Source organism: Pagrus pagrus (assembly GCF_965226575.1).
Source record: "Pagrus pagrus genome assembly, chromosome: 6".
Classification (NCBI taxonomy): domain Eukaryota; kingdom Metazoa; phylum Chordata; class Actinopteri; order Spariformes; family Sparidae; genus Pagrus; species Pagrus pagrus.
In genome coordinates this window covers 26,160,227-26,183,275 of record NC_140190.1, presented here as the reverse complement: position 1 = coordinate 26,183,275, position 23,049 = coordinate 26,160,227, and the positions used below count along the sequence as shown (strand labels likewise).

The following is a 23,049-nucleotide window of genomic DNA, read 5'->3' as shown; positions in this document are numbered from 1 at the left end:
CCTGATAGCCATAATCTAAGGGTCTAGACACACCAAACCGACATCAAAGAACACCACATCGCTTGTGTCTCAGCCAGAAAGCTGCAGTTGAACACACCGCAAAGACTACAGCTGACGTCTAGCTAGATAATTTGTTCAGTGCCTGCATGAGATAGAATAACACTCCAGACCACCAGGTGGCGGTAGTCTGTATTCATTATTCAAAAGACTCCAGACTGTGTGTATACAAACAGTCATTTTCACACCACCCTTGCTCGTACAGCCACTTCTAATCAAGAATATGACAGATAAAAAGTTGCAAATGGCACTGAAGAAGAGATGGGGGCAACTGGAGAAACCACACTAAATGGGTAAAATCATGGATGCCACAGTGAAGGGCTTGAGGAGCTTTACCTTTCTTTTTTTCCCCCCCCGTTTCTCTTCTCATGCACTGATTCGCTTATCTGAACAGCCAATCAGAGTCATTTCTCTCGCCTACTGGCTCTGCTATCATTCAGTGTGCTCTGTCGGCCGAAAAGCCTCCGACGAGGGCCGACGAGGGCCACAGACGCTCGCTGTCGGCCTGGTGTGTCCAGGCCCTCACGAATAACACATCAATGAGCTACAATGTTGCACTCATGTTTCTTTATTACCATGAACATAGTTTATTTTAAGTATAATACCACATACGTCACCCTGCTGCTGTCACCCTGGATATTAACCCCCCAAATATGTATACTCTGCTGAAAATAGTCCACAACACTTATTCCTAAAACATACAAACCTAAATATGAAACTACATTTTGACAAGCTGTTTTTAAAGATTTCAATCTTTAAATCCAATTTGCACTGTGCGCCACAGGCAGGATAAGGAAGTCAAGTCATTGGTTTTGGTGGTTTCAGATGATTTTATGACAATAATAAAAGAGTAAAACTGGCTTTATCTCAGCAGCTGTGGTGATAGTGAATATGTAGGCTACATGGAGTATTTTACCATCGTGGTGTTATTACTTTTACTTGGGTAGAGAGTGTAAACACTGTTCACGACATATTAAAACATACATGGAAAGAGTTAATAAAGATTTAATTAAATGTACACAGAATTAGCGCTTATCAACAGCTGACTCAACAGGCAAAAATGAGGAAGTTTGTCTCCCTTTTCTTTATTTTTATTTTTTCTCCATCGCTCACTTGTGCCCTTTGTGAAGTCAGTGGCAGAACATCTGCTTAGCTGGCCCCCTTTCAGATGGCCCGGCCGGCGGGTGCATGAGACAGAGAGAGTGAAAGAAAAGCAACAAGGATATATATGTGTGTGTGGGTGTGCACGTGAGTGTGTGTTGGGACACGGAGCTGTGCAGCTGTTGGGGCTCTCCTCCTGATGGCTGCCCATTGTTCCCTCTCTCTGTGTCTCTGGCTCCCTCTCTCTCTGTCCCGGCCAGTTTATGGGCCTTCCCCTTCTTTTTCAGCGCACACCGCAACTAAATTTATGTCCTTGGACACAAGCCTTTCTCAGGGTATAAATTAGGCTGGATGATCCCTGTCAGTGTAACGTTGCCAAGCGCCTGCTGCTTTTATGTTCCAGAGAGTCACATTATTGTCATAGCTACTTACTCATATTTTACTACTGAAGAAAAAAAAATTGAAAAGGAGCTCTTTTTGTGCCTTGCTGCATTTATATTCACACCAGTGTCTTGTTAAAATAGTGGATTCTTTTAAAAGAAGTTATGTTTTGAACAATTTATCCTAACAGCTTTTGACTTGAAGTTTTTTATGTTTTTTTTTCTTTTTTGCTCATTTTCCCCATAAAACAAGGAGCCAGTTTCCTCCAGTGGTCATACACTGAAACTCTTTAATAAGTCAGTCCAGGTTAAATGAACCCTTCTGTGTGCAAAAATTGGAGAATTAAATGATTAATATGAAGTGATTTGCTGCATCTGTGTGATCTGGATATAGAGACAGATATTATACAACCTCCACATAATATCCAAACTACAATAACAGGCCAATATCAGTGAACTGATTGGTGTAAACATTATATCCTTTTGTCCGGAAAACAGATAAGCTCTTATCTCATTACATACAAACCTGACAGAGATAGCTGGGATGCTAACCTAAATATTTACGCAATTTTCCCTCACAGGGATCAATAAAGTGTTTCTGATTCTGTTTGCTCATGTTTGTCTGTGAGAGTTTGAATAAGGTCTTCTTAGCCGTAGCATCTGGAATGAAGTGTTCCTCTGCAGCACACAGTGACTCATAGAGGATAAATTGAGCGGTCAGAGTCAGGAAAAATTATATTTCATCCACCTTTGGCTTTTGTGTGATGTTGAAACTCCAAATCCTCAAAATGCTTCTAACACAGGCTGTGAACTGTGAAAATGAAAGCAAAGTACTCACTAGTCATCAGATATTTTAGCGTCAGTGGTGCCAGGAAGGACATCCCACTCAAGACTGTGATCAGGATAAGATAAATATAATGGAAGTGGACTGCAATCAATGATTGTTTTCATTATTCAGCAACCTGTCTCTTCTTTTTTTAATCTTATTTCTTTCTTTCAGTTGAGTATACAGACTGCAAACAGACTATTAGTATTTTAACAAGCAAAAAAAGTAAACAGCTTTAACTATTTTTACTATTTTACATGCATTATATTATTATTTTATTGTTAAATATTTGTTTTCTTGATTAAAGAGGCAAAAAACAAGGGCATTTCCAAGTAGTATTATTGTCGGCGTCGCTGCTGCAAAGACAACTGGATCATTTCTGTTTCCCTCAAAATCACAAATAACTTGATTTGGAGGAGAAAACTTGTCTATTCACAGTTTAATCAATAAAATGTTTAAACTATTAATGGCCTCCCAGTCGCCACAATAAATGTCGGCATTGTCTAGTTAGGTTTAGACACAGAAACCACTTGGATAGGGTGAGGAAAAGATCATGTTTTAGCTGACCTGGTTCTTTCAGGTCGACTGGTCTAAGTTTAAACTTCCTTTTAAACATCGGGGAAATTAATCATGAGGAGCATCACTGGTTCAGGAATAGATTCCAACAAAGTTAGTTGAATTACACCCAAACACATCTCCACTAAATAGAGGAAAGAAAAAAAAAACTGAGGATCTCACACAGGATCTTACACAACTCGCTGCACACACTTAATCCTGATTCAGTAAACCACAGGAGGCTCCAGATAACAGAATCCACAGATGCTATCTACTCCATTACTGACCAGCAGCCAGGTTAGCCGGCCGAGCTGTCTTTTTCACACACACACACGCACACACACACACACACACACAGAGAGAGAGAGAGAGAGAGAGAGAGAGAGAGCCTGCTCCATATCATTATCAACAGACAACCCCTGACATGTTTATCATGACAGGAGGTCAGACTGCTTGTCTCTTGCTACTGTTCTTTATCACCTCTGAATGTTCTTTTCTGTCTCTGAGTACATTCATCACGTGATCGGACTCAAAACGTTTGACTTTACCACTTTATCGTCATGCTCATACTGTCTGTGTAGAGACCAAATCACTGTGCGGCTACTATCTCACACGCAAATGTCAACTTTGCTTCGAGAATGAGCGAGATAGAGTTACTTAAACAGATGAGAGCCCTTCTACATGAATGTTTCCAAAGTGCTTGAAAAGTTCCATGATATTTTTCTCTTGCGGGCATTTTTGTGGCAGTCACTCCTCAGTGTATACAGATTATGTAACAGTGGCTCCTCAAAGTTTCCGTTTGTGCAGGCGGACCCACAAAAGTGACAGAGAAATAACAAGCGTGCGTATAGTTCGGGCTTTTCAGGTCATTTTATAATATTAATAAAAAGGCAAATGAGTGGGAGAGTTTTGACAGTACATGAGCAACAAGTTTCAAAGCCAACTGTGTGATTTTCTCCAGATTGGTTTCTCTGATCCTAAATTTGTGATGATTTTTTCATTCCCAGTTCTGAAGATTTGATGAAACCTTACAGATGTTCTTGGGTGGTACGGAGGAACAGAAGAGGACGTTTGGAAATATTCAGCTGCAATCAGTGGCCAGGACCACAATGTTCCTGTAAATTACAATATTAAGTTACTGTCTCACCATCATTTGGAAAATTTGACTCCCCATCCAATATGAGACCAAGAGAGGAGAACCTGTGGTTTACGGACCATAGTTTCCTCTGAGTCAGGCAGGAATCTGGACATTTTTGATGAGTCCAACATGTCATAAACAGATAGTTACGATGTGAAAGCTCAAATGACAAATGACAGGTAAGAGAAATGTTTTCTTTCCTGCTGAACATCTGTTTCACATGATTGGCACGACTGCTGGTGTGAAAAGCAACTGTTTGCCTCGAGAAAACATCCGAGGATGAGTGAAGAGAAGTCAACAAGTCAGTGGGTGTGTTGACACGGAACCAGCATTATAAAAACTGGGTACAAACTTCTGGTAGCACCATTATGGACAACAATGTCAGTCTGTTGCTTGGTCCACCACTTTGATCCGAAGTGAAACATCTCAACAACCATTGGCTGAACTCTATGAAGATTTGTTCCCAGATGATGAATGACTGACTTTGGTGATCACCTGACTTTTTCTCTAGCGCCACCATGAGGTTGACATTGTTGGTTTTGAAGGAACTATCTTGACAACTACTGGATGGACTGTTGTGAAATTTGCTACAGACAGAAGTGGGATTAATTCTACTGACTTGTGTGATTCCCTGACTTTTCATCGTACATGTTCATCAGGAAAAAACAACTGCAATTTGCCCAGTTAGGGCTGCAACTAAAAGTTATTTTCAGAAAATGGTGAAGAATGTCAATCAGTTTACCAAAACCCAAGATGACGTTCTCAAATGTTGCGTACAACAACAGTACAAGAGTATTCAGATAAGTTTGTAGAGGTGGAAAGAAACCAGAAAACATTTACATTTAACAAGCAGGAATCAGAATTCTCACTTTTTCTGTTAAAAATATCACCCAACTGAATAACTGATTATTGAAATAGTTGCTATTGATTTTAACACTTGGCTACTTATTAATTAACTGATCAATTGTTGCAGTGCTATGCCCAATATTGTGGGATTTTATGACAAAATACCTGAAAGACCTTATTGTTTAGTGCTATCTAGCAAATGTTAGCATGTTATCAGGCAAATCTAACATGACGAACTTGCTAAATATTATTTGTTAATCAACAGAGATGTGGACTTGAGTCATTCTGAGAGTGATTCGTGTCAACTTGAGTCACTGTGTTGAAGACTTGCATCTTGACTTCCAAGGTGACTTGACTTGCCCGACATACTGACTCTGACTTACTTGGGACTTGGACCAAATGCCTAGGGTTATGTGTGTGCTAATCACATGCATGGTAGCACTGTAACTGCGGGCGTGTTAGCATGCTGATGTTAGTATTTAGCTCAGAGCACCACTGTGTGTTTGAGTGCAGCCTCACAGAGCTGTTGTACGGCTCTAGACTCAGGCTGAAGTCGAACAGTCTTTTTGGTTCTTAGAGATGCTCCTGAGTACATCTTATGAACGGAGTATGTACATGGTAACTATGATAAGAGCTTGTCAAATTTAGGAAAGGTGCTTCCTTTCTTATCTCCTTTAGCATATGTACTGGACCAGATTTAACAAGAGGAAAGGAGGCAACGCTGTCCCATAATTCCTTGTGACCTTGGTGTAAAAGCAGTCGGATACTCTCATTACAGTGGTTTTCTTTTCCTTAAGAATTCTCTGTCATATCTTTTCTTGCCCTAAAGGCATTTGCAAATGTTTGACTCTTGGACCGCAGCCGTAGTCCTGTTATCTTTCTTCTTGTATTATTGGCTGTGGGTCCGCTGCAGCTCCAGACAACAGCTAGACCTCAATTTACATACAGGCTGCAACATTGTGCTGACTGTGTGAAAAAAAGTCATAAGTCAGATAGAAGCAGCTGTAGGTAGCCAGCTCAGTAAAGATCCCTGAATACTCAATAGCCATCATGAGGTCTTGACCTTCCAGTAAATGTGTCACAGTGATAGATGGTCAGTGTGATTGACACTTCACTGCCCTGACTGGACCAGGAAACAGCCAGTTATTGGAAACCTCTTGCAATTTAACTAATAAGAAACTCTACGTGACCACAGAATGTAAACCTCATTTTATTTCGACACTAGCTGCAGTAACATGGAAGATATTTCTTTAAACTGATTGAAAACCTTCTGATTAGAGATTCTAACTTAACTGTTTATATGGACTGTGAATGAAGTGATCTGATAAGACGTGCATTCATACTCTTACGTTACACGTTCACCATGTTCTGTCTCTCTGGGAAACTTGTTTACGTCACCTAATGTCACCCCAGCATGTGGAAATGATTAGATTGAACATTTACATGGTTATAAGGCAGTAATATTTTCCTACTGAAGAGATTATCAAAGGTTTAAACCACTCCTCTCAATCCAATAAAAAAATTCCTTCCAATCTGGGCAGTTCCCTCCGATTGAGGTGGTTACATGAGGCATTTTCTTTCTGATAGGTCGATTATTATTGAGAATTTTGCTGTGGCGAAACTTATCACAGCTTTCTTCACTGACTGATGTTGTGATTGTATCAAGTGTAACATAAGACCAAGATGTTCACTGTTATTAAATGAAGATAAGGTCAGCCATGTGTGACATCCAGTGGGATGAAAAAATGCTTTGCCTCTGGTAACACGATCTCCATAACACAAAGAGGCTACATTCCAGGAATGCTGTATATATCATATCAAAGAGAGCGCCACAAAAAACAAAAGCTAAGCTGGTATTTATAATGGTTATCCACACGATTCTAAGAATAGAGAGCAGCAAAACATGTATTTTCTGGGAAAGACACTGACAGTGAGATGAGTGATTCTGAGACACTGATGGATGTGACCTCGCTGGTCGTTGCTCACGCAGTCTGTACGGAGAGAGGAGTTATTTGTTCGTAAATATGGCTGATAAAAATCAGCCGGCTGCTGCTGTTGTGCAGGACCGGGTACGCATTTCAGACAAGGCCAGGCACATACCTGGAGGCTGGAATTTTATCAGAGGCATATTTACCACTATTTCATGTCAACCCACAATGACAGATAGGCCAGGAATTCCTCTGATCACTAAGCTGTTGCAAAGTGGAAACTTTTCTTTTTTTTCAATGCTTGGAAAACCATTATATTTACTCCAACGCTCACAGAAATTTAAAGAATTAATTTGGGAATGTAGCTTTAATTTATGTACTACTAACAACAGCTATGAACAGTAAAATACATTTTATTGCCATAGTGGTTTATAATGAAGAGTATAACACTACAAACAAACAAAAAGAAAAGAAAAATTACATTATCGGATACATCTTTTCACACTGAATGAGAAGATCTGCTGGCAGAAACAAAACGTCCATAAAACAGTTCAATGTTTCAAAACTTATTCAGATATCAGACTAAGCATGCAAGGTGTTTTATTTCACACAGAAGTGAAGTGTTGTTGTAATACAAGGTACATGAGACTGAATAAACAGTCTGTATGCATCGAGTATCTCAAGAGAACTGAGATGAGACAAATCCAAGATCACAACTTCCTCCCTGACAAGCAGCGTATACACAAACCCTGGCTGTGATGTGGGTGTCTGACGGTTCCACAAAGTGCAGCAGACTTCACTGCAACATAAAGGGAGTTTCTTCTAGTGTAGCTTAAGGGCGACATCTAGTGCCCGTACGCAGGAAGAACAGGCAACTTCTTAAAATGTCAACAGGTTTACAGCCATTTTTAATCACATTTTTAAAGGAGAGTCGCTCTATAAACACAACACAAACACAGTTCATATTTCAGCAGTGATTAGATATGTTGTATAATACAAGACAAACACTGACCAAGTAAACCACCACAGCCAGACGTCACTGTTATTCTAGCTCTTTAAACTAAAACAAGTTGAATATTTACTAGTTTTGGTCTTCATCCCTGTCGGTTATAATGAACATTTTATTCACCCACCTCATTGCAAAGACACAGAGACACGGGGATTCAAACAAGAGCAGTCAGACAGGTTTAAACACGTCTCATTTCACCTTGTTGTCTAAACTGCATGTTTGGAAACTAAAGCGAAGGTGATGCCAAACCCAGGCCAAACCTGTCTAATCGCTTGTTTGCTAATGCTCACCACATGTTGTAAAGCTGTGTCTAGTGATATCCCTCGTCCCTGTGTCGTTGGAAGAGAGCTGGGGCTGGATGTATAGATGATGCGTAGGGATGAAAACCATCTGTTGACTTTTCCCACGCATACACTGGTATTTAAAAGAAGAAGTGTGCACTTCACGCATGTCTCAGTACATGTGTAGACATGTTTTTCTAGAGAAAGATGCAGGTGAGATGTAGTAAAGTAAATGTAAAACATTGTTTGAGTTGTTTGCCAATGTTATTATTTTGCTGTTATTCTAAATAATTTAAGAATGATGAATCTTATTATTCTTTGGATTAACATTAGAGCCATTACTTCCCTGTTAATGATCTTTACATTTGATCTTCAATTGTGAAGCACTTTAGGAAGCCCCTCTCAGTATGAGCTCTTCAGATTAATCATTGATCCACCTTCTGACATTTAACACTGATGACTGGGATATTGCTGCATTGATAGTTTACACATATATGCACGGACGCTATAAGTAGCACCAGCCGTACATAATGCTCGTGCGTAATGTCAGCTGTTCTGATGCTGTTAGGAGCCTCGCTGATTAAACAGTCCACTGTACTTTTTCTACTTTGTCCTTCTTATTGACAGCTCTAATGAGTAACTTTAACTTTTTACATCCATTAATGGATAATTGTGGGAGAGGAAATTAATCTTCTGCATTTGCGCCTGCTTCTATAATTACTTAGATTTATAAAACAGAATGCAAACGGATGCATATGCATCTTTAAAGACCTTTGCACACCAAGTCTGTTATTTTTTTGTAAGCGTTTTTTTTAAATTGTCATCCAATATAAATACGTTACACACAGAAATCTTGCACTCTGAGTCAGATGCGTTAATTATTCTATTTGGTTCTGAAAATTCACAATACAAGACAAGATAGAGTCATCAAGCAGTGGAGATGATTTTTTGGTCCTCTCACTTCTTGAACAACCAAAAAGAAAAGTAGTCCATCCAATTCTGAAAACAAGACAAGAGTAAGGGGAGTTTCACCTGCTGGTAAAGGAGCTGCAGAGTTATCCCGATGGCTTCTGGGTATATTTCAGGATGTCAGCGGTCCTGTTTGATACATTGCGAGTTATACCGCACAATAAAAGGAAGAACATTTTTCTTGGACTAGTTGATCCTGGACAGGAGCTGGCATTATGTCTCAGCTAGGGACACACACACATGCACACCACACACGCATCACATGAAAGGATCCCAAGAATAGTACAAAATCGAACTTGTTCCAAGTCGGCTTGAAAACACAATTAACACAACATGAAGTTGTATTTATTTTTAAACGTGCAGCAATTTTAGACAAAAAAAAAACAGACTTGGTGTGCAAATGCCTTCAGCCACGCATCTACACAGAGTTGTATACATCTGGCCCCTGGTGGGGATGATGACCAAAATTATGAAAATACGACTGTAAAACACCTGAACTTTCCTTTACCTTTGGAAAAAAGTCTGCAGGGATTTACCAGAATCACGCGATACTATCATACACTATAGTTTGTTGTGCACTGACAGTCCTTTAAACACAAAACAATAATATTGCTAATGAGGTCATCATAAAGGTAAAATGCCTGTTTATGTTTGCAGCACAACACCTTCTGGACCATTGTGCTTATATCTGTGAATGTCCTCAGCTGACATAAAATGTATAAATAACAGATTCCTTATTGCAGGCAGTTTAGGCCTCAATCAACATTTTGCCTGAGGATCCTCTTCTCCTCCTCGACGAAGTTCTTGTCAGAGGTAGCTTGTCCCATGTCCCTCTTCCTCTTCTCCTTCTGCTGGAAGGTCTCGACCCGACGTTTCTTGGCAGACAAGTCATCCTTTGATTCCTCATCTGATCACCAGAGGAGTGGTAGGTGGGGGTGGGGGGAGGGATGAAAATAATGTTTTTTTTTAATTACTAAACAGCACGTTAATAAAACGTAACAATAGGCTAAAGCAGAGAAGCAGCGCAGATGGAGGTCACATGTTTTTTAGCCTGACATGCAAACATGATCAGCGATGACAGAGCAAGTCGATGGTGTAATACTGTCAACGAACTGGTGTGATAATAGTAGGGAGAATGAAGCCAGTAGAAGTGATCATATCATCGGTTTAATCATACTGACAAGAGAGTAGAAGGACTAACCTGACTCGGACTGTTCCTCCTCTGCAGGTAAGAACCGGGCGTTTCCAGTGAAAGGCTTTGGTGCATCTTCCCCATTGTCTTCATACACATTGGACCACTTTATGGCCATGTCCATGCCCGGGGGAGGTCCCTTCTTCTTCTCTGGCTCTGAGGCGTAGCTCTCAGGTGGGGGTACAGCGTTTGTCTTCCATGGCTTAAACTCCCTGGCAGGCTTCATGTAACAGAGAAAAACACTGAATGTGGAAAACGGGCTGACAGAAAGTAACAAAGGCTCAGCCTAAAGCCTCCCAAAAATAGAGTCTGGAGGAAAAATGGACACACTGGAGTGGAAACATGCAGCATTTTATGTTTCTATAAATACTTCAACTGCTTCCCTGACATTATGAATAGTCAGATTTAGATAACAACATATAGCCTGTACTAAATATAACACATTGCTCACAGTTTGACTGTCTACAAGATGGTATCAATGTTCTGACTGTGCTCATCTGTTAAATACTGCTGAGGAAATTAGTAGGCCTGTCACAATAATTAAGTTATTGATATATGAGCATGACCTCGATGTGGCCTGTTGTGTTTACATGCACACCGAGAGTCTATTTCATTTATTGTTTAGGTCGCTGGTTGTGGCTCGTCAAATATGAATATCTGCTGCTTTTCTCTGTTTTATGTATTTGGAAACTAAATATGTTCGGGTTTAAAGGCGCACTATGTAGATTTGGGGAAGAAATTTTAATCAGAAGAGATTTTTTTACACTTTTGTTTTCATGACTGAATAAAGAAACTGACCTTCAAAGGACAACACAGCTTCGTACTGTTTTACTTTGTTTATGTGGCGGACCCTGCCACCTTTCTAGCTTCAAACAGTGTTCTTGGGACCTTATTATCCTCTGAGAACAGCTTGTTTATTCACTTAGGGAAACAAATAAACATTTCTGAGTCTGTGTTATTACCTCATTAATATTGTAAATATTAAAATTCTGAGTTTGAATTTCTCTTCTAAAACTGACGATCCCAACATGGGTTCTGGGACATTTTTCACACTTTTCTCTCAACTTACTGACTATTAAATTACTCAAATCATCAAAATAGTAATAATAATAATCAACAGATGAAGTGATAATGGAAATATCAACAGTAATATTACAGTAATATAATATACTGTTAATTTCAGATTTTGCTGCAGATAGTTGCCAGGAAATCTGTTTTTCACTGACTGATATTGAAAATATCTATAATTGTAATGCGATTACATTAAAATGATTGGTAACTGTAGATGTGTGGTGTTATGTAGCACCTCTCAACATGTCTCATCTCTGCCTTGGCTCAGTTATATCAGTCAGACAGATGTAATATTAATACAACACACAGGTTAATGGTAACCAGGCTATCTGATTTCTACCTCTTCCGGAGCTTTGACCGTGAGACTGTCCCAGTCTATCTCCTTGTTCAGGGGGTTGTAGAGGAAAGCAGGCTTGGACACGGAGCTGAACAGCTCGTCAGGTTTGGGTAGAGGAGCTCCACCGGCTGCTCGTTTGGTCCCTTGCTGGGAGGAGTGAGCTTCGTCTGTCCCCGGTCTCTTCCCCCGACTTTCTCCCTCCTCGTCCGAGTCGCTGCCGTCACTGCTGTCGCTCAAATCGTCGTAGCTCGAGAAGAAACCCAAAGAGCCTGACTTCTTTTCTTCGGCCATTTTGAAGGAGTAACTAATTTCCTAACGAGTGCAGTAAAAACGCGGAAAAGATTTAGATAAAGCTGCGATGTTTAGCTAGATGGTTGTCTCCCACAAGCTCTACTCCATTTTGAATCAGCCTCCAAAATAGTCGTAACGCAGTGTGGTAGTGTCGCGGCTACTGTCGCAAAGCTAGCTCGTTAAAGGAGCAGGCTGTGTAAAAACAAAACAAGCTCTTTAAACTGCTGGAACTGACCTTCATGTAATCTTTTCGACATGTAATCGACTTTTTGAGGAGAATAAACCATTCTTTATCTTCACTTTGGTTTATACCTTTTGTTTTGTTCTAACAGTCATTTGGTTGGTGTTATGAGGGTTAGGGTTATACAGTAGTGGAAGTAGAAGTAGGCCTACAACTACCACAATGTGAAAACAGTCAAATACAAGTAAAAAGGCTCGATTCAAAACTTTACTCAAGTAACAGTATGTAAGTATAGTCAGTTAAGTGTACTTAAAGTATCAAAAGTAAAGTACTCGCACAGTATAATGGTTCTTGTCAGTGTTTTATTAGTATATATGATGTTTTTTCATCAAAATTTGTACTTAAATACTTAGAGTAAATGTACTTACATGTTAAATCCCACCACTGAGGATATATAGAGATATTTCAGTGTCTTCACTTAAACAACAATGCTTGTATAAAACCTGGCAGTGAGACTTGCAGCTGCAGTCCTGCTTCAGCTGTGGCTCAAACAGCCTGCAGATGTCACTGTTAAACTTTTGCATTTACTTACTTACACTAGTGTCAAAATGAAATTAAAATCAATCAACTCAACCATTCGCTGTTGCAGTATTTTATAAAACAAGGCTCTATTCCTGACCCACAAACATCTTCTGGATTGATATTGGGTTCACATGACCTGACATTTTAGTCTGGAAGCTCTTTCTGACTCATCTTCTGTTTTTGGCTTTTAAGTGCACCACAAATGCACCTCAATGAATTGCTCCGGTAAATCTCCACAGATGTTTTTCTAGTCATGAATGATTTATGCTCATTCTTCCAGACACATCTGGCTTTAATGTTACTTCTGATCTTCAGTTTGAGCATGTGGTCAGATAAGAGGGCAGTTAATCACGCTAGATATCAAAGACAGGTTTTAAATGGTCTTACTGTTATTGAAAATAACCAATGTGAGTACTCTACAGCCAGAAATAACAAGCTTACACTTATAACTCTATTGATGGTTGTCCTGTGCTGCCGACACAATGTTACAGTTGAAAGTTTCATAGCCTGAGGAAAATCACGTTTTTCAAATACCTGACACATTCTATACCATGCGTCACAGTTATGAGAGTATGTTTATGTGAGAAATGAAGGATATATGCTGCCTGCAGGGTGCTGTCTATCAGGCCATCACAAGATGAACGATCGGGGAGGAATATCATTATAACAAGTAAAAGGCTTTAAAGTACAAATAAGTGGTACAATCTAACTATGTAAACTGAGCGTACTGATCTGACTCCTCTTCATTCTGAGTGTCTTTTGAAAATAAACTTTTCTTTAAAAAAAGTGCATCGCACACAATCTTAAAGGTACCCTGGGGAGTTTTTGAACACTAGGGTAGACATGCATGTGCAACGGGATAATCAGTCCTACAGCAGGTATCATGCTATTGTGCTGATCAACAGTCGGTGGTGAAAATGTGCCAGTAAAAGCATGAAGAAGAGGAAGGCAATTCAGTAAACATGGATGTAAACAACGCAGGATTTAAAATGTTTTTTAAAAAAGGGCTCTGAGACGGCATACAACATTATTTATGACCTCAAGGATGCACACAATGCATGTTCATGATCAGCACTTAATGTCAACACTCCACATTGCACCTTTAATTATATACTGTAACCACATTAATACATCCAAAAACCAGCTCTAACAAGCAGTAGATGCATGAAGACCTGTCTTGTCTCCTGTTATTGGACAAGGGTGCTTGTAGAATCAGTTAAGATGGATGCACTCATGATTCAAAGGGGGATTTTATTAAGTGTTACGTCTTGAAATTAGCCCGTCCAAGTTAGGCAGTGTTGTAAAAAGAACCAAAAAGTCATACTTGAGTAAAAAATAATGACGTCATGTTGAAATATTAATAAGGTGAAAGTGAAAGAGATGCATATAAATAGTATTTGAGAAAAAATCTTGAAGTATCTGATATCAAATGTAATTAAGCGATAAAAGTAAGAGAAAGTACAAGTAAAAGAACTACAAAACTGTGCTTCAGTACAGAGCAAATGTTCTGAGGTACATTCTATCACTGAAGTTAGGACGTCTTTTCAGGCAGCAACCATCAGCTTGTGCACCTACCAGCTGGAAGTGTTTTTGAGGAAAACCCAAACCAACAAAGTCATTAACAATTTTTGACCACTAGAGTGCAGCAGCGTCACATCAGTGAGACAATGATCTGTCCCAAAAACCTTAGGAATTGACCGTTAAAGTCATCTCTGCTTTGGCCTCTCTGGTTTGACACTATGCTTTTGTAAAACTTCATAAAACACGCTTCATGTTTTCTTTACATCTGAAAGATGTTCATACAGTGAAGATTCTCTGCTGTTTGAAGCTCAGGACATCTCTCAAAGCTCAAACCAACACCTTGAAAACACTGAAAGGTTGTGACCATCACCTCTTCACGTCACTTGTTCTGATGATTAAGAGCAGTTCAGAGAACCTGTCATGAGTTTTCTTAAGTCAGACAGACTTTGCGGGGCCAGTCTCTGCCCTCATGGACAGGACAAGACAAAAACAAGGAGAGGTTAGCTAATTGATGACTGAATGAATGTGAGTGTGAAGGGTTGTTCGTGTGTCTCAGCCATGTGATGAACTGGCGACCTGTCTGTTGAACCCCGCCTTTTGCCCAGTGTCAGCTGGGATTGACTCCAGTGCCTCACAAACAACGCTGCAAAGGATAAGCGGTTATGAATAATGGATGGACGGAGATGTTTCAAATGAGATGTTTTGAATTTTTAGGTGAGCTGGAGGTCAGATCTGCACAGAGATTTATAGGAGGTCCAGTCCTGACAGATCCTGGAGGTAGAAAGTTCACGTGCAGGAGAATATTTGCATGTTTTTGTGTACAGGGCCAAACATTTTTTTGTCTTTATTGCGTCTTTTTAGCATTAGCATTAATAGGGACTCTCTGTTGAGTGACTTTTGCACTAGAAGGAGATAAAAGTACACAAGTATAGAGAAGAAATATATACGAATATAGCCAAGACATCCAGTATTTCATAAACCCCTGTTTATTCCCGTGGAGTTTTTAAACTGATCACCATGTTTGTTGGTAGCTAATGACACTGTGTCAAGTTGTGACTGCCGACCTAGCCAAAGGCTGGCAGGTGATTCACACAGATATGCTTGCTTTTGACAGGCCAGACCTCTGCCGGTCCTTTTTGACCTTGAGTGTTGAACTTACTGAACTTAGGCGACAATTTTCGCCCCTTCAGAGTGACATCTGTGCTATTTCAGCTCTCTGAGATTGACTGATACTGACACCTCTCTTTCAGCGAGCGCTTACGACTAAAGGAATCCTCCATCGTCTTAAGTCTACAAATCCCAAACCGATTAATAAACTGGCTGTGGATGTGACTGCAGATTCTTGGAATCGAGCTTCTGGCTTTCTGTCCTCACTGTTCCGCTGGAAGGCAATTATATAATTATTAAAAGCTGTTTGATCTCAGCTGCAGCGTTCAAGATGTATGTGTATAAAAAACAAAAGATGCTGCAGATACAGTAAGACCAAACTGGCCAGAATGTTGCTCTCTTTCATGAAAATTAAGCTTGATTCTAGATAATTTGGTAATAAAGCAATCACAAGCATGTTTATATATATATGTGTATATATATATATATATATATGGAAAATCCAGCCAGGATGATACCATCCTATATCTGGTACAATTGGCCTTTCCTTTAGTTTACCTTTTTTCTCCACACAGCCTGACCATGATGTGAGAAATTCCCCATGGAGGTGAGAGGCCACACCTCTCCACGTCTCTGTTTATTCTAGCCATTCATGATATCTTGAGTGTCTTTTATTTTATCCACATGCTCAGCTCAGGTCAGGACACATCTGTGACAGAGCACCAGTGGGTGGTTTACTGAGTGTCGGCAGTGGGCAGATGTTTTCTGCCTTCCAGAAAGAGATGCAGCTTTATTTGAGGTAACTGAGACGTTTTATACAAATTAACCCCTGGTACTGAAGCTCACAGAAGGCATCAGATGTTATCTCCACACGTGTTTTGCCGTATCGCTTCGCGCTCTCTCTTAAAGGCACGCTGGGTGACTCAGAGCATTTCTGGATCGTAATTGCAGAAATCCTGTTTTTGTTTTGGAAAATTGAGCCCACGGTCCATCTTGAAGTTACCAAACAACACCTGGAGAATCAAAGAAATGGTTTGGTGGTGTGATCGTAAAACCCAGATGGAAGTTCTCACTCTTTTGTCAACAGACACGTCCATGCAGGCTGGACATCTTCCTGATTTTCGGCACAATTAGCTGTTCCAGTCCTAACCTACTTTTTTGCATCTGCATGTCCTAATTTGTGATTGGAAGTAGGAGTAGAAAGGGATATGTAAGAATTCCCTTAAATACTTTTAGTAAGAGTTTTAATCGTGGGTTTCTACTTAAAGTGTAAAAAGGCAAATTTTCACCTTTCTCCTCTCCTAGCGTTTCCTTATGGTGGTGCTGCTGTCGCAAAGACAGCAATAGCGACATGGCTAACGCTAACAGTTTGGCTACTGTCCAAAGCAAAAAACAACCGTAAGAATCCAACGTTACCTGAGGATAGGGACCGGGGAGACAATGTTTCTTCCTGTTTTGGTTGCGCAATGGCAGACATGCTTCCTTTGTGCCGGAATGCATCCTTTGTTTTTGCTGGAAAAATCCAGCCCAGACTGAATGGCACAGTGAAAGTGAGGTTTATAGAGAACAGGTCTATACTTGGATGGTGTCATTTTTCTACAGCCATTACACTGTGCAATCAGTAATTACTTCAGAGTGATAAGTTAAAGCAAAAAAAGTTCTCTATTGGCAGTCTAAGTTAGCTTCTAATAATGTAAACAAGAAGAGTTCAAACAGACTAACAAAGCAGCTACAACCTCTGGCTGATGCCACTGAGGTGACCTTTGACCTCAAGCTCTGTTGATGTAGCAGGATGACACAGGAGGTGGAACAGTGACCTTAAAGAGGTTAATGAGGAGAACAGACAGGCTGATGTCAAGATCATTGCCCATATTCAGCAGACGCAGACAGGACTGTTGGGATTGTTTGTTGTCTTCTGAGAGCTCCTGGTCGATCCAGGAATCCTATACATGACATTTTGATTGTCTTCAGTCTGTAATGTAATAATAATGATAATAATAATAAAGACACAATAAGACCTACTCTATTTTTCAAGCGAGTACTGGCAAAGACAGGCAGCAACGCATACTGTATCTGACAAAGTGACTTTGACCTCAAAATTACCAAGTAAAGTCGACTCAAAAGGTTGTAAAAAAATCCTCTAAGCTCTTACAACTTAAATTTAATAGTCCACTTTACTTCTTAATTCTGAGGTAACAGATTTCCTGACCTTTTTAAAGTAAAGTCAACTTCTTAAGTTTACAGTGCAGTTTCAAGGTTGCAGACATAAAACAAACAATATATCAATTAAGAAACTAAAACGGCACTCAGTAGAGTGCATACCTCCGCCAAGGCCCAACAGTCCTTTCATTACCACTCACTCATAGATACCAGCCACCAAAATGTGAAAAAAAAAAGCCCAATCTCGCGATGTTAAAGAAAGTGAGCAAAAACTCCTGGATCCATCCAAGTTTAGTAGTAATCCGTTCTGTAGTTTTTGTGTAATAATCCTGCTGACAAACAAACAAACTGACACGAGTGAAAACATAACCTCCTTGACTGAGGTGAAAAAATTATTTTGTACATATGATAAACTGTAGTTATGTGTGAGTTTTCAACTTTATTGATGTAAATTAAAAATACTTTACATATGTCAGAATCAGACGAGAGGCTAGTTTTCATCAGAAGCCTCTTGCCAGATGGGAGGTTGACAACTTAAAGTCAGCCTTAAATCAAAAAACAAGACTGCAGCTTTGTACTTGTGAGATGGACATTGGCCCCTCGCCTTGTCTGCTCATATTGATTTAACCAAGACATATTTTATGTACATAATCTATATAAAACCCACACGCAATCAGCTCATGAATTTCACAATCAGATTTGACTTGACCAGGTGTTGGAGAGTGTCTTGACTTGTTAAAACTGTTGCATTTTTCATGAATAATAGCATTTCATTTATTTTCTTCCACACTTAATTTATAGCCTGACTCAAACTGCAGCTATTCCACAGCATCCTGCTACCAAACAAGGCAAAAAATTAACACAGGAGTCAACTTCCAAGTGTCAAAGTGTCGAAGCAACATCTGTGCTAATCAAATATTCATGCTCACCTTCAGCATTTCTCAACATGTATCATCTCTCCTTTATTCTTTTTCCATTTCGATCCAACAATGATAGGACCGGAAAATGGATGAGGTGGAAATAACATGTGGTGTCATGACTGGGCTTTTTTTTTCCTGAGAGAGAGAAAAAAAACTCTCAGCTGAAGCCAAAAGGCTCTGCGTTAATTCATGCATTTTTAGACGTATACGTGTGCATGCAACAGCAAAATTTGCATATTCAATACCTCTCTTCATCTTCATCCCTTACGACTGTTTTCACTGCCTCGAGCTCTTCCGTCCTTCTACTTTTCTTTGCATCTACTCCTTTTTCCTTCCTTCTGTTCTGTATTTATCAAGAGCCCACACATGCACACATACCTCCACAACTGTGTTTTCTCTGGTCACTTAACACTCAGTGAGATTTCAGCCCTGAGAGGTGGCATTCTTTGGCTCATTACATTAACTCGAGGCTCTGTTTGCACCGCGGCCTGTCGGGGCTCGTGGCTGGAGGCCGGAACGGGATCCAACTGATGTGGCAAGAAGCGAGAAAGAGAGAAAAAAAGAGCGAAAGATATGAGACGAGGGGGTTGCTGGGAGAAGGTGTGGGAGATCTGGGTCAAAAGGACACTATGCGGGCGAGTGGGGTGGGATGTGGTGTGGGCAGGGGTGGGTGTTAGGGGTGATCATCCCCATCACATGTTCCACGGTGTCCTGCAGTGTGGATGGCTGTGGGCTAAGCACACACAGCACACTCAACCCCATGCCCTTCCTGATGCTTTGATTTTCACTGCACTCCCTCCCCAACAACCCTGCAAACCTCCACAACATGCCCATACAGACACCACAAACACACACACACACACACACACACACCTTGAGTTCTCAGCTGCACTCTGAGCAGTTCATTCATACAAAAAGTTTGAGAGAGGTAGTTTTTTTTTTTTACCCCTTTACATTTTATGATGGCATGTCAGTGTGATAAATGATTACTATGTGATGTAACCGCACTGTCAGCTTCAGATTATGGGTCTTCATTGTTTAACTGTGTTAAAACACGCAGGGGGAAAAAAGCCGAATCTAAAAATATTCAACATTTTAGCTGCTTTCACAACTTGTTAACATATAGAAAATGTGTGCGTGGAAACTCTCTTTCTCATTCTTAGTTGTGGCTCTTTTCAATGACTTCATGTAATGGTGGTGCCATCCGTGACAGTCTTAAATCATTGTTGTCTGTGGATCGTGACTTGATTGATCCATTTTCCTTGTAAAAGTCTTGGTGGTTGACCAATTTTGTGGTCTCCTGGAAACACGTAACTGTAATGTTTCTATTTTCTTTTCCAGATGTAGATATTAATTGAAAGTCGTGCAAAGATTGTTTTGTTGAAAGCTACCAGCCCAGTTGCCGGAATAAAATGTTACAAGTAAACATTTCTGCAAACGACAGATACGGTCAAATTTGTGCGCATCAGAAGCCACCGACCATATCGACATGTCTACAAAACGTGTCACATCAAGTTCACGTTACATGTTTATTACCTGACTTGACTGTCAGAAGGTGCTGGAGTGACTCCAGCTCAAGTCTGCGTTTCAACATTTGTAAGTGCCACATCACTGGATATTTTTTACGTGATGTTTTCGAGCCATTTTTGTGGAGACAAAAAACAGACATTTTTCACAGGAAGACAGGCCATATGCACTAATGTTTATGGTGACAAAGACAGAATGTTTTTAACAAGACATTGGGTTGTCTCCAGCCGTGTTTGTGGTGACAAAGGCAGGTATTTGTAATGAGACATCAGGACGTCTCCAGCCGTGTTCGTGGCGACCAAAACAGGTATTTCAAGCCAAACCATGATGTTTTCCTAACCCTGACCAAGTGTTTTTTGTGCCTAAACCTAAGAGCATAAGCACAGTGTGGTGACGAGAGAAAAATTGAAATTGAACCTAAACAAACTTAAAAGTTTTCACTTATCTGTGGTTTTGCAGAAATGTACTCTGCCAACATTGATTCTGGCTATTGGGTTGAAGCAACACTGAAGGAAAGATCCCATTTAATCCAGTAGTTTTAGCTTTTTGACGGACAAAAGTCAGACAGTCTCCACTCAAATGCTGACATTTGCTTTAATACTTCATCAAAAAGTTATCCAATTCCGTCTTGTCTATTAATAACAGACAAGAGAGAAACACACACCGGACCTGATGGGGCACAAAAATAAACAGCAACAGGCCGAGTGTTTCTGTGATCTTGCAGATTGAGGTTCAAGGCTGTCTGCAGAACAGATTGGTCACTGCAGGGAAAAGCCTCCCTGTCTGTATGTTCTGCACATGTCACAGAAGAATGCTTTGAGCTGACGCCAGCAACATCGACTTTTCGAATGCATAATTCAAATGGCCCCAGTCACTTCTGTCCGCCAATCATCTCTACAAACAGGAGAGGAGGACGAGGATTCAAGAACGGATAGCCAGGTATTGAATAAATCTCGCTACGGTCTATATGAGAGGATGTGAAGCCCAGAAACAGACACTATACAGATTCTTTACTCGTAGGTTTTCCAGCATCGCAGCTCGTACTGTAGAACTGAAGAAAGAACATTTTCTGAACAACTTTGACCTCTCTGTCATAGGAAACATGAAAGATCTGTCTCCAGCTAATCGCAAAAAATGTATGTCCTCAAGTCAGAACTGAACTGTCAAATCTAAAGACTTACTGTACACGTATGAACACCATGTGCAAAAGTGATTCTTCCTTTAACAAAAGGGAAGGCTGTGTTACAGAAATAATGGGCTGTCCTGCAGGTTATTATGATCTGGGTTGTTTAATGATCCATATTTTTTGTATTTGGACATCTTTGAGAAGAAAAATGTGTAAAAACAGCATAAAGTCAAGTGGACAACATGAGAGAATCATGAACATTGAAGAACTTGCATGTGTACTGGAGATTTTACAACTAAATCTGACAACCCAAACTGGACTTAGTAGAAGAACAAAGACAAAGAAAATCTTGGCTATCAGAGTGGACAATCTTTCTTTCTTTAGACCATGTTAGTGGCATGACTCTATTGATGGTGATCAGTTATGTCAACAGCTTTCTTTGTGGATCGCCAGGAAACATTCATATTTCCCTCCGGATGTCTTACAATCAACTATATTTACATTTGACCATGTTCAGGTCAAAATGTTAACACGTCCAGTTCTTTGCTTTATGACAAAATACCTGCGCAGTCAGAGACGTCCACATCAGCCTCGGCTGTGACCTAATCTGTGTCTAATGTTAATTAGCAAATATTAGCATGCTAACACACTAAACTAAGGTGATGAACATGGTACACAGTTTACCTGCTAAACATCAGCAGGTTAGCATGCTGATATTAGCTTTTAGTTCAAAACACTGCTGTGCTCAAAGCCAGCCTGACTCTGCTGTAGCTGTAGACTAATTTCACTTTACGCTCAAAGTAGAAAATTGTGCACCTTGCTTTAGATCTGTCAAGAGTGAACTTCCAATCTCAAGATACAGACATAATTTATAGTGAAACAGTGAATAGGATTTATGTCAATAATCTCACATTGGTCCTCCACAGCCTGCTGCTGTTGTGTGCAAGTGAACGAGAACGAGAACTTTCCTTTTTCAGTCTGATGGAGAGATTTTTGAAACAAAAATGTGACGAACTTTAAGCTAGACGTGAAAACAGGATGGTGGTCAAGCAAAATGCATTCTTGCAGAGATTTAGATGAGAGGATCAATTTAACTTTAACATTATTATCCAGTCAATTTATGGCTACAGCCATGGGGCAGGAGCTGATTCCCATCACCATGGTAACCAAGAAAATGGATAAGCTTGTTCTGGCCATGTCGGTCTTAAAGACACAGAAAAGTCCATTTGTTGGAGCAGATGATCTATTAACACCCCACGCTCACCCGCCTGTTACCCTGTTGTTAGCTCATGTCAAGCTGAACCAGCTTGCAGCATTTCTTTCTCTCACTGCACGTTGAAAGGTGTTTGTAAGAAAAAAATGTTTTTGAGTCTCATTCCCAGCTCATCAAATAATGACCCATCCTAAAATCCCAAAGCGTCAGGTTTTGATGAGTTGGGAATGAGACTCAAAAATCAACACTAAGCAATTATTTCTCATCTAATTCTCAGCAAGAAAGTGAACAGACTTTCCCACAATGTGTAACTTTTCCTCTGAACATGAACTAATAATTATTGTGCTTCTACAATCACCAGATACCGGCAGTATGAGAACAGCTCTGACCATACTGTCTGTCTGTTCCTTTGCCAGTCCTTCTCCTGCTGTAGGTCTGCTGTGTGATGGGGCATGTATGAAAAGGATTGGGGGCACATTTCACACCTTGGGGGCAGCTTGGTGGGGGGTTGGCAGCGGCTTGATGAACAGAGTGCACCTGGCTAAGAGTCGAGGTCCCCAAGACTCCCTGGTACAGCCACGGTTTACAGATCAAAGCAGGGTAATCCCTGCTTCATCCAGTCACACACACCTCTGACGCCCTCTCCTCCTTGGAGTCCTTTTAGCGTTTCATCCCCCAATCCCCAAACTTATCCTCAGAAGCCTTCCCTGCTTGTTCAACAATCTGCAAAA

General features: G+C 40.3%; 1 protein-coding gene across 1 annotated transcript; it reads right to left on the bottom strand.

Annotated features, from left to right (window-relative positions):
• Nucleotides 1–7,226: 7,226 nt before the first annotated feature.
• cUnh1orf52 (chromosome Un C1orf52 homolog) lies at nucleotides 7,227–12,115 on the bottom strand. Its single transcript, XM_084355424.1, has 3 exons — nucleotides 11,694–12,115; nucleotides 10,292–10,502; nucleotides 7,227–9,997 (listed from the first exon to the last, which is right to left on the bottom strand). The coding sequence occupies exons 1-3, from the start codon at nucleotides 11,979–11,981 to the stop codon at nucleotides 9,846–9,848; spliced, it is 651 nt and encodes a 216-aa protein (XP_084211550.1). The 5' UTR covers nucleotides 11,982–12,115; the 3' UTR covers nucleotides 7,227–9,845.
• Nucleotides 12,116–23,049: the final 10,934 nt, after the last annotated feature.

Bases quoted from the DNA above. Each gene is read 5' to 3' on its own strand.
- cUnh1orf52 (XM_084355424.1), bottom strand. From the start codon at position 11,981: ATGGCCGAAGAAAAGAAGTCAGGCTCTTTGGGTTTCTTCTCGAGCTAC. The intron at 10,503-11,693 runs GTAGAAATCAGA...TGTTACATGAAG, and splicing joins CGGTCAAAGCTCCGGAAGAG to CCTGCCAGGGAGTTTAAGCC. The intron at 9,998-10,291 runs GTTAGTCCTTCT...TCTGGTGATCAG, and splicing joins GGAGGAACAGTCCGAGTCAG to ATGAGGAATCAAAGGATGAC.